This window comes from Epinephelus lanceolatus, chromosome 15 (assembly GCF_041903045.1).
Source record: "Epinephelus lanceolatus isolate andai-2023 chromosome 15, ASM4190304v1, whole genome shotgun sequence".
Lineage (NCBI taxonomy): Eukaryota > Metazoa > Chordata > Actinopteri > Perciformes > Serranidae > Epinephelus > Epinephelus lanceolatus.
The window spans coordinates 38,845,842-38,858,526 of record NC_135748.1 but is presented as its reverse complement, the minus strand read 5'-3'; the positions used below and the strand labels follow the sequence as shown (position 1 = coordinate 38,858,526).

The window sequence follows — 12,685 nt, the reverse complement described above, 5'->3', positions numbered from 1 at the left end:
AGCTGAAATGAGTTTCCTCTGTAGGGTGTCTGGGCTCAGCCTTAGAGATAGGGGGAGGAGCTCTGACATCTGGAGGGAGCTCGGAGTAGAGCCGCTGCTCCTTCATGTCGAAAGGGGTCGGTTGAGGTGACGCACATCTCCTGTTGGAGGTGTTCCAGGCATGTCCCACTGGTAGGAGGCCTGGGGGCAGACCTAGAACACGCTGGATGGATTACATATCTCATCTGGCCTGGGAACACCTTGGGGTCCCCCAGGAGGAGCTGGAAAGCGTTGCTGGGGAGAGGGACGTCTGGGGTGCTTTGCTTGGCCTGCTGCCCCCATGACCCAACTTCGGAAAATGGATGGATGGATGATAAATTCAGGAACATAATGTGTAAATAAATATTGGTATGATGAAAGAATCAGTCGTTAGTTGTTGGTCAAGTTCACAGAAGGTAATATCATCATGGTTCTCTGATCAGGAGACGCACAGTGTCCACCTGTCTGTCTGATTTAAATATCTGTGAGTCCATCAGCAGCTCCTCTGTCTCCATCAGCAAATATACAGCATTCAAGTAACACACACACACACACACACACACACCTGAGCAGACAAACAGGTGTATAAACTGAGTGTTCAGCAAACATCAGCCTCATGTCAGCTTTGTCAGGTCGACTCAATCTGGATCTCGATATTTGTTTTCACACCGTTCAAAATATTCATGTTCACATTGAAACTGCAAATATTTGAGGTGTGGGCCGCCGGGGCCTCCGTAACCCGGCCGACGCTCTGCACCACACCACGCCGAGCGCCGTGTCAGCTGGGTTAAACAGACAACTTAAAGAGGCGTTAGCTGCAGTCAGGCTGAAGTGAGAGGTTCGGACAGGAAGCAGAGACAGAGCAGGAAAATTAGGTCTGTTTTTCTCCTTTTACACAAGATTCACACGTCCGTCACGTTTCCTGTTTCTTATCAGAGGTGTAAAAATACTGATCGACTTCAGTCATTGATTATTTCAGAGTGAAGATGATTCCTGAGAAATGTTTGAACTAATTTTAAGACGAACAAACACTGTCTCCACCTCCTGTAGGTTTCTCATATCAGAGGCCTGAAACACACGCAGGAAGTGATGCTGCTACGGATGGATGGATGGATGGATGGATGAACCAGTGTTTATATAAAGGGGGTATTTTCTGTCAGCATGTTTTCTATGTGAATCTCAGACTGTGGTGATAAGAGGGAGAAAAACTTCATGCAGGAATAATCTGAAACACAGAGTTCATCACTGACCATGACTGACTGACATCATCAACGAGAATAACTTCAACACAGGAGCCCTTTTTCTGCAGAGGCCACAGTATGGCAACGTCACATGACATCAAGAACCTGCTATACTACTGAAAACTGTTTTAATAGACATTTATTTCTTTGTCTCTCTCACACTGTCCCATGTTTGCACATCATGCACAACTAAAAAAATGTCAATGTCTTTCATCAGATCTGTTTTTGGCTCATATTTCAGCACCATGGACAGAGAGCAGGGGTCTAATCATCATTTCATATCTGTTTTAACTTCACAGAAAATAGCTGTCAAAAATCGCTGCTTGGTCATTGATTTCCACGTCAGACAATGAAGAAACACAGGCATCCTCTTGCTGAGGTATGTTGCACTGAGTGGTGGCGTCAGTTTGAAAGGCCATCGGACAACAACGTAATTTAAGGAGCTGGAAAGTCCCCATAGGGTGGGCAGGAGGTGGTGGATGGGTCCAACAACACTGGATTTTCACCCATTAGTTCCAGAACAGAACGTCCCAGAACGTCAACAACAGACGCAAACAGGATACCCAGCGTGTAATATGTGGACTCTTACCAAGCGGCGATATGTGATGAGTTGGGAGTGACAATGCATAGGCAAGTACATGCTTATTTTTAGGAGGTCCCCAAGGGGTGTTCAACCCGCAGAAGCTGCATTTGCCTGCGCCGCTTAATGTTAATTTTACGTAGCTGGTCTGTTTATTTGTTTGTACACAGTTCTGCACGTAGTTGTGCTGCCGGTCGCTCTTGTATTTGCTAATATTCTCCTTCTCCTTCCGAGGAAATCTAACTTCTGATGCATGAAAATAAACAAAACTGGTCACACAGGTCCAGTCCCATGCTAAACTTTCTCAACAGAACTGTTTAAAGTTCAAATCTTTGAAAACTCATGCCAATCACCTGTACAGCCTACGGCTTTGCAGCTGTAATTAAACTGTAGGGCAGGCCCAACTATGACGACACTTTGGTAAAATGAAAAAGAGATTTTTAATCTTAAAAGTACCTCCAGTACCGACACTTTGTTAAACTCCTTTCAACAAACGGCCATCACACTAATTATACTTAGCGTGAGTCCCAGACAGGTAAAGACACAGACAGGTAAGTGGACTCACCTTGGCAACTGAGGTGTCTCTCTCCTCCATCACGGCCTTCATCTCCTGAGCGGTGATGTCACTCCTCCGTTGCCTGGCCAACCGCAAACGCTGAACCAGAACTGAACCAAACTGTTCAACTTCCTGGACAGAGTCGGCGTCGCAAATACACCGAAGGAGCTCGTCCACGTCCTGACCGATAAAAAAACGAACTGATCAGATCGATAATCTTACTTTTGAACTGTTTGTATGCTCACACTGTGTTTGTGTTTTTACCATGTCAGTGTCCTCCAGGTGAACTCTGTCCAGCCTGAAGAGAAACAGACAAGTTCAGATCCACAACATGTTTTTATATCAAAAAATATCTGCTGAGAGACGATCAATAAATAAATGTAAGTCACATCTGTCCAGTTTTACTACATAGAGAATGTAACCAGTGTGAACACATGAAAAATAAACAGTTCATCTGCACCTGAAGCTTCAGAATCAGCTGTTAGTTCTTCATGTTTGTTATTCTGGTTTATATTTTTTAATACATTTGCATTTATAATGGGGGAAGGTGGGGTTAGGGGCCCTCTAGCACTTTAATCCGGCCCTGCCCCAACACCCCCACTGCCACCCCTACGCCTGCCCCCCCTCCGTGTTGCTGCCGCTGACCAAATTAAAGCTGGGGCTCAGCAGCAGCAGCCTATTAGATGACCTGAGCGCCGCGGCTGCAGCAGCTGTGCAGTAATTTGGTCTTGCGCTCCCTGAAGTCCACCTGAAACTCTCCATCATTTTAAAATCATCGCAGAGCTGCGAGGGCGTCGGCCGAGCGGACTCCTCCGCTGTTCAGGAGTTATTTCTCCCTCTGACAGCAGCCATGATGGTGGACGTGGAGCTGGTAACTAGCTGATCTCCTGCTTCTCCTCCTGGGAAGCTCTTTTCATTTAGCCTGCTGCAGTTTTTCTGTAATAAACTGTAATAAGGTGGCCGAGGCGGCTCCGCTCTGCAGGGAACAGCAGGTAATGAAAGACCAGCCGCCTCCAATAAAGCTCCTCTAACACCCTGCTTACAGCCCATCCAGCCCGGCTCAGCTCGGCTCGGCTCGGCTCGCTGCACAGCCGTCATTAACACTCCCACACACACACACCTCCACTCCACAGAAACACCAGCAACAGCAGCCATTAGTGTCTTCAAACGATCCCAGCAAGAAGAGACACTTCACTCTGGAAAAGTTTCACCTGCAACACTCAATATTCTTCAGCATGGAAGCTCCTCAACATACTGACATCTTCACCATTAACAAATAACTGTATTTATAATAAACAAACTTCTGTCTTTACGATACACAAACATCTGTTTTTACAATAAACTTCTGTCTTTGCGACAAATTCCTCTTTGTTAAAAACAAACTTCCGTCTTTACGATAAACAAACATCTGTCTTTATGATACACAAACATCTGTATTTACAATAAATGTATGTCTTCCGAATAAACAAACTTAAGTCTTTACGATAAAGTTCTGTCTTCATGACAGACAACTTTCTGTTTTTACAACAAACAAACTTCTGTCTTTACGATTAAAAAACTTCTGACGGTTTGATGAACAAACTTCTGTATTCCACGACAAACATCTGTATTTATGATAAACTTGTGTCTTTAAAATAAATAAACTTCTGTCTTGAAGACAAACAAATTTCTGTCTACGATAAAGTTTTGTCTTCACGACAGACAATCTTCTGTTTTTTACGAAAAACAAACTTCTGTCTTGACAATCAAATAACTCCTGTCTGTACAATAAATAAACTTCTGTCTTTACGATAAACAAACTTCTGTCTTTATGATAAACAAACTCCTGTCTGTACAATAAATAAACTTCTGTCTTGACGATAAACAAACTTCTGTCTTTACGATAAACAAATTCCTGTCGGTACAATAAATAAACCTCTATCTTTACGATAAACAAACTTTTGTCTTTATGATAAACAAACTTCTGTCTTTACGATAAACAAATTCCTGTCTGTACAATAAATAAACTTCTGTCTTTACGATAAACAAACTTTTGTCTTTACAATAAACAAACTTCTGTCTTTACGATAAACAAACTTCTGTCTGTACGATAAACACACTTTTGTCTTGACAATAAACAAACTTTTGGCTTCCCGATATACAGACTTTGGTCTTTACGACAAACAAACTCCTGTCTGTACAATAAATAAACTTGTGTCTTTACGATAAACAAACTTCTGTCTGTACAATAAATAAACTTCTGTCTTGACAATAAATAAACTTCTGTCTTGACGATAAACAAACTTTTGTCTTTACGATAAACAAACTTCTGTCTGTACAATAAATAAACTTGTGTATTTACGATAAACAAACTCCTGTCTGTACAATAAATAAACTTCTGTCTTGACAATAAACAAACTTCTGTCTTTACGATAAACAAATTCCTGTCTGTACAATAAATAACCTTCTGTCTTGACGATAAACAAACTTCTGTCTGTACGATAAACAAACTTCTGTCTTTACGATAAACAAATTCCTGTCTGTACAATAAATAAACTTCTGTCTTTATGATAAACAAACTTTTGTCTTTACTATAAACAAACTTCTGTCTGTACGATAAACACACTTCTGTCTGTACAATAAACAAACTTTTGGCTTCCCGATATACAGACTTTGGTCTTTACGACAAACAAACTCCTGTCTGTACAATAAATAAACTTCTCTCTTGACGATAAACAAACTTCTGTCTTGACGATAAACAAACTTCTGTCTTCACGGTAAACAAACTTCTGTCTTGACGATAAACACCCTTCCTTCATTCTTGATAAAACAAACTTCTGTCTTGACGATAAACAAACTTCTGTCTTGACGATAAACAAACTTCTGTCTTCACGGTAAACAAACTTCTGTCTTGAAGATAAACACCCTTCTTTCATTCTTGATAAACAAACTTCTGTCTTTACGATAAACAATCTTCTGTCTTTAAAATAAAAACCCTTCTTTCATTCCTGATAAACGAACTTTTGTCTTCACAATAAACAAACTTCTGTCTTCGCGTTAATCAAACGCCTTTTTTCTGATAAACAAACTTCCGTCTTGACGACAAACTTCTTACTTCTGTCTTCACAATAAACAACCTTCTGTCTTTACGATTAAGTAAAATTGAAGGCTTTTCAAGAAAACTTACGTGTTCTGATCGTGTTGTCACAGGCTGACGTCACCACGAGCAACCACGATGTATTCGGCTGAGTTAACAGTTAACACGGTCACTTGTTACACTAAAACACCTGCTGCTCTTAAATCCTGTTAGAACTCGAATCCTCTGTTGGAACACTGATTCAATCTAACACAAAACAACGAGACATTCTGATGCTGGTAACAGTTTTAATAATGTTTACAGCTTGATAACTGTTCTGGATGGCTCGGGCAAAACGCCATTTACACTCACAACATGTGCTCGCATATTTCTAACGATGTCGGCTGCACACGGTCTTTATAATAATTAAGTCTGGATTAAAATGTCTTCTAAAACAGATCTTTGAGTTCACACCTTTTTTTATGACATTAAATTTAAAAATAAATCATCAAATTCACAACATGCAGATGTTTCCTGTTTGATGAATAAAACGTTGGTAAAGAGAGAACACACACACACACACACACACACACACACACACCCCGTAAAGCAGCAGCTTCATATTATTCATACACACACCTCAGCTTACACACAAACACACACACAACACACACATTTACACACATTTACAGAGGTAATACAGGCCGCCTCTTTCCATTAGAAAAACACACACACACACACACACACACACACACACACACACATACACACACTAAGACATTAACACACTCTCAGTCCTGACAGATGGAACATGCTCCTCCATATTCTGTTCCTCATAAAAAGGACTGTGGCCTCCAATATCAATTACCCTCTCATCCTGGGGGGGAGGAGGAGGAGGAGAAAGAGGAGTGGGAGAGAGGGGGGGAGGAGGAGGAGGTGGGGAAGGGGGGTATTATCTGTAATTAGATTTTCTGGTCTATTTGGAGGCTCCTCGAGGAGGACAAGAGCTCGTTTCACAGCTCTTAACAAGACTGAGGAGGTGAATAATAAAGAACAGGAGGAGGAGGAGGAGGAGCTGGAGGACGAGGAGGAGGAAGGGGAGGAAGAGGAGAAGCGGGGGAAAGGAGGACGAAGAGGATGAGAGGAGAAAGAGGAAAAGTGGTAGTTGTTGTTTTCCTCCTTTGTATAAACACAAACATGTAAATAAGTAAATCAACATGTTGTCAATTTCTCTTCAGAGGAAACAAACAAACAAACAAACAAACAAACAAATAGTCACCTCCTGAACAGAGGCCTGCAACTCTTTGTAACATCTAACTGTTGTTATCAATAACTATGCTTATGATCATTATTAATCATTATAGAAACATTCTGCAGATTCAAAATAAAATGACTGATTCACCTCCTCAGCTGCCGAGGAGCCGTCTCTCTATATTTCTCTGATTCAGTGATGTTGCTTCAAATCTTAAAGGACGCAATAAACTCACTATCGATGTGTCCACGGGACGCACTATTAATTTCCCCAAGGCTACATTGTGGACGTTAAAACCAAGTTAAAAGCATCATCATGGTGTGACTTCACTTATTTTGAAGGCATTTGTCATGTCGGAGAAACCACTGAGATGCATCTTTTCATTGAAACAGTTTTGTGTAAAAGGAATTAAAAGCTTGTCTCTTAAAGACGTCTGTCCCGAATATAAGCCTGTTTAGTTCAGTGCTTTAAGCAAATAATAGCCCGGGCTACTAACTGAAGTTTTACAGTATGTCAGTGATGACCCGGTGATGTTTTACTGTCCAGGGGACATGGTGTGTTGAAAAAAAGAACGCTGAAAACCGCCTTTTTCCTGCCGTAAATATCATATATATTGCATAAGACGAGGAGATCCCGTTTTAGGATGGGTGGAAGTGATACGGCCTGAGGCTAATGTTATCTCTTCTGTTAGTGAAGGCTGAGACTGGCTGTTGAACTGCTCCAGCACAAGTGCCAACCTCCGAGACTGAAAAATGAAGCCAATGCAGAGGTGCCAAAAACTGCAGTTCATCTAATGGCCTCTTGAGGCTCCAGAAGCAAGTTAATCCCAAAGACCCCCGTGTCACAATGTCCAACTTTACAGCAGATGTTTACAGCCGGGTACAATAACAGTTTTGGTCTCTAAAGTCAATTTAAACATTCATGACAACTGTGCAGGGAAGAATTGTTTTATAACTCACCTGTTTACATTTTATTAAGGCCCAAAGTTCTGCATAATTAAAGGCGGGGCTGCTTTGAGTGACAGGCTGTCTGTGAGGTGTCACCACAGTCTATAAGTCAGGTCCACCCCTCACTCCTCCACAGCTCCAACCTCTAATCCAATCATGGTCACTTTTGGCTTCATAAAACCAAGATGGCGATGGCTGAAATGCCGAACTCAAGACTTCAAAACAAGAGTCTACTAACCAGCAGGTGTTGTGACAGTAGCTGCATCTATTAAATACACAGTCTATCCTCCAGCAGCAACAGAAACTCTTGTTCCGTCAGTAATTTGGTTGGTTTTCTGCAACATCAGTAGCTCCCCTGCCACCGCCAAATCTCTCCCCAAGTTTAGCCACCTGACAGCAACTGACCCTTTGACCTGACGTGATGCCGCTGTCACGTCAATTCACACATTTTACACATCATTTCTTCGTCAATTTACTGACCGGCACCAAATCACACATTTAAAACAGACATTCAGAGTCCAGCAGTTCAACTCCTGCACCCTCAGCACCCTACTTCCTGCGCCCTTGGTGTGTTTGTGTGTGTGTGCGTGCATACTCAGCGGCCTGCTGCAGTTGGCGTGCACGAAGAAGAGCTTCATCTCTCTCTTCATTGGCCAGCAGAAGTCGTGACATCAGAGCCTGATCTCTGTCCTTCTGAGCAGCTAACACCTCCTCCAACACCGCTGAGGAGACGAGGAGAGGAGACAAGGAGATTAGGAGAGGAACATATATATAACAACAATGAAAACATGTCTTGGTGTATATATACATACACATAAACACATAAACATATGTATGTTTCTGCAGTTTTTTATTTCACAGAAATGTAAAACTGAAGATAAAATAAAATATGGTGGACGAAGAGACTTCCTGTTTCTGTGGTAATCCTGCTGGATTAAACTGACACACACACACACACACACACACTTAAACACAGACACAAAGTCATACACACACAGCTCAGTTAAATCAATATTACATCTGAGTGTGATCGCTGGTTAAACACACAGCTGCCTCGTTAACTGTCACCTCGTTACTGCTGTTGTTTTAATTAGAGACTCTGTGTGTGTGTGTGTGTGTGTGTTGGTATTAAACAGTGTGCATGAAAAATATTCAAATATTTAAGAAGTCGAGGTTGGATCAGATCTGATTAAGAGGAGAGTAAACTGTAACATGCACCTCCTCCTCCTCCTCCTCCTCCTCCTCCTCCTTTCCCCCTTTCCTCTCCCTCCCTTCGTCTCCTTCTCCTCACCTGCAGGTCTCTCCCAGTCTCTGGCCTCCCTCTGCTCCTCCCTCAGCTCCTCCTCCACCTCCCTCCTCTGCAGCTCCTTCTCCTTCTGGACCAGCTCATCCTGGAGCTGACACACAGTCAGGTGTTAGTATACCTGTGAGGACCTCCCTCGGGTTCAGTTACAGGTAGCTACTGTATGTACGGACATGATAGATGTTACGCTAGCGACGACAATCACCTCCAGGTAAAAAACTGGCAGTTGATTATAATCGTGGAGACATAAAAATTCAGGAAGCTTGTTTGTTGTCATTTTCAGCTGTAACTGTAACATTTAAAGACATATAGTTAAACACAGTGGTCCCACCGATTCTTTTAATAAATTCATTAAATTATATTGCTATCAGGTGTGTCTCAACCACAACATGTCAACTCTGTAGCCCTTCTTAATCCAAACTAAAGAATTATTATCATGTTTTAAAATTAGTATTTTCATTAGCATTAAGAGAACTCTGAGCAACTTTAACAAATAAAATGATTCCTCACTAACAAAGTTTTTATCACCAAAAAACTTCAGTCACCTCTGACATCCATCATTTACGCTAATCAAAAAAATATATTTTCCCAACCTAAATGAAGAGCAAATCAAAGTCTTCATTAACGCTGGTTAATTGTTTCAGTGGTGCCCTTTGACCAGGTGCGTCACTGAAGGCCACAGTGGTTTTGTAACATGATGGAGGCAGACGAGATGAAACTGCTTGGCCCCGTGAATGAAATATTTACATTTTAAAAAACGCCCAGATGGAACTGTTCATAGGAGCACCGTCCTCTTTAGTGTCTGCAGTAAGGGATTTTCATATCATCAGAGAACTTCAAGCCTGAAATATCACCTCAACGCAAAACATTTAGCAGTGAACCCAGAGGTCTGAGCTAGCACAGCCTCGGCAAGCCACACTCAACCAGGCGTTCAGATTATAGGTCCGGATTATTTGGCTAGTGTGAGTGCAAGTGTACCGTGCTTGAGTACGGTGCGCCTTAAGGCCCAATCCCAATATCCCCCCTTGTCCACTACCTCTTAGCCCTTGGCCCTCGAAATGAAGCAACGAGGGGTAGGGGTAGAAATCTTTCCCTAGGAACTGGGACACCACTCACTACGTCACTACGCCGGTTACATTCACGCATACGTAACTATTTTAAACAGGAAGCTGCGAACCATCTACATTTCCAACCGGCATCTACAATGGAGTCTCATTCATCCTACCGATCGCGTTTGCCGCATTCATCATGCTTCGTTTGATGAACGACAGGGGACACGGGACTTCTGCTAGCTAGCTAACCAGCTAACATTACGAGGCAGCATAGCTAGCTAGCTAGCTAACAAGCAACCTGACGACGATAACGTTAGCTATGTAGGAACTTTTTTCCCCGTCTCTTGGTCGGTGGTAGCCATGGCAATGTCTACCCCTCGCTGGCAAGTCAGCATCTGAAATCCCTCGCTCCAAAGGGCTAGTTTCATACCCACTACCCCACGTTATGCCCCCTACCCCTACATGCTAAAAGGAATTGGGACACCACTACCCCTCGTGGGAACGCGCAAATGTAGGGGTAGGGCCAAGGGGTAGGGCTAAGGGGCAGTATTGGGACGGGCCCTAAGTGTACCTGTGACCGACTAATGAACTCCCTTCCAAAATGGACTGCAGACCAGTTTGGGTGGTAGAGGACAGGATGACAACTGTGTCCAAAATCCAGCAGTTTTACTACTACACACCTGCCAAAATTCATTTCAACTGAAATCTTTTTAAACACTTTAACGGCAAAAATTGATGTATGTGATTAATTTACATTAATTAATCATAGAGAAAATGCGTAGATTAGTTTTTTTGAATCACTTAACAGCCCTAATATATACAATAAAACGCCCAGTTCCTTTCACTAGCCTGGGGTAGCTACACATTTTGACGAATAAAAGCTTGTCTCAATTAGAAGCCTGGTCTGGTTACCAAGCAGTTCATTTTATTAAGTTCTTTGGATGTAAAAAAAACAGATTGTTGACTACCCACTGGAGCTAACAGGAGTTAGCTGCTGAAATCGAGATTACAAATGGGAATGTTTTAACTTTTGTCAATATGGAGATGCTACACATCGTTAGCTAGGCTGATTTCATTTTACTAAAACCATGAGCACCAGAGAAGTCTGTAAGTCATTCAGATTTACCAGCATGATTTCTCTCAAATTTTTTCTCTCAAATAAACAATTTGATTGTATTTCCCATCTTTGCTGAGCAACAGTTTTGTGTAAAAGGAGTTAAAAGCCTGTCCCATATAGACGATAGATGGATAGACAGATAGATAGATAGATAGACAGATAGATAGATAGATAGATAGATAGATAGATAGATAGACAGACAGATAGACAGATAGATAGACAGACAGATAGATAGATAGACAGACAGACAGATAGATAGATAGAGTATGTCCACAAACCTTCTTGTTCATGTCTCTGAGTGCGTCGAGCTCCTTCAGTAAAAACGAGATGTTTTTGTCTCGATCAAACGTCAGACCTCGACTTGACGCTGTGCTCGGACCAAACGTGACTTCCTGATGAGAGCTGGGGGAGACAACAAGTTTCAATTAAAGCAACAGTAACAAAGGATATAAAGTACATTAAATATTTAAAATCTTTTCAACAATGTTTGGACTGCTGGTTGCCCAATCACTGTCCATGGCAATATTTAGACTAACTCCTCCAGATGTTAACCCAAGTAGGGCCCAAGTGGACACTGTTTCTTTCTGCTCACGTCTGGCCAGAAGGCTCATCCTGTGTAAATGGAGGGACTCTTCACCTCCAACATATGGACATTGGATCAAGGATGTTTTACGTATCATTTACAACTGGAGAAAATCGGTTGTTTTATTAAAGAATCAACTGCACTCTTCTTTGCCACCTGACAACCATTTTTAACATTTGTAGCAAATATAGAAGCTGCAGTTGTAATGAAACATGATTTACTCCCCTACTTCTGTCACACAAGTTAATCAATTTGTTGTCATTTTTCCCTTTTTTATTTTTATTTCTTAATTTTATACACATTTATTTTTTTTATTATTTTTTATTAAATAAAAAAAATCTTTTTTTTTTCTTTTCTTTCTTGTCTATTAGATTTCCTTTGAGTGGTCTGGCTTTCTCTGTTTGTCCCTGCGTTGATGGGTGGTTGGGGTTGTCTTTTTGTCCTTACTGGTTCTGTGTTTGTTTATCAATACTCTGTACATCTTTATTGAGTTACCAATAAACATACCTTTTTAAAAAAAAAAAAAAAAAAGCACATAATGTAGGTTCTGATGTCTCGTTGGATCTGATGGCGTCCTGAGGGCGGCACTTCAACATGTTAAAGATTAATTTAAGAAGAAATATAAACTGCTTCATCCCCAGAATCAGAGACAGGAAACTTTTTACATTCAAGGACCTGAAAGTGAAATCAGGACTTTTAACAAAGCATCAGCCTGTGAGTTTAATAAGTGTGCTGTGAGACTATAAGAAGAAGAGGAAGATGTGTTTTGAACACTTTGGTTTATTTCCTGTCTTCCACACTGACAGACGAAATGTATTTTATTGTAGATGAACAGAAAACTAAACCTTCATCACATGGCATTCAGCAAGGAGATAAACAGCAGCAGGTCAGCTGCTGGCCAGCGAGGCTGTGATTGGTCATGACTCCTCTGACATCATCTCAGTCTGTGTTTCATTAGAGTTTCACCTGTGTGTAGTCAGG

The 12,685-nt window shown here is 41.6% G+C and overlaps 1 protein-coding gene across 1 annotated transcript in view; it reads right to left on the bottom strand.

The window, feature by feature from the left end:
• The window catches only part of mipol1 (mirror-image polydactyly 1), a 74,432-nt gene that overhangs the window by 36,142 nt on the left and 25,605 nt on the right, over positions 1-12,685 (bottom strand). The window contains exons 6-10 of the mRNA XM_033641911.2: positions 11,400-11,523; positions 8,941-9,046; positions 8,245-8,371; positions 2,660-2,693; positions 2,405-2,575 (exon numbers count right to left, since the gene is read on the bottom strand). Of these exons, the coding sequence (XP_033497802.2) occupies positions 2,405-2,575; positions 2,660-2,693; positions 8,245-8,371; positions 8,941-9,046; positions 11,400-11,523 (562 nt within the window). The remainder of the gene's footprint in view (positions 1-2,404; positions 2,576-2,659; positions 2,694-8,244; positions 8,372-8,940; positions 9,047-11,399; positions 11,524-12,685) is intronic.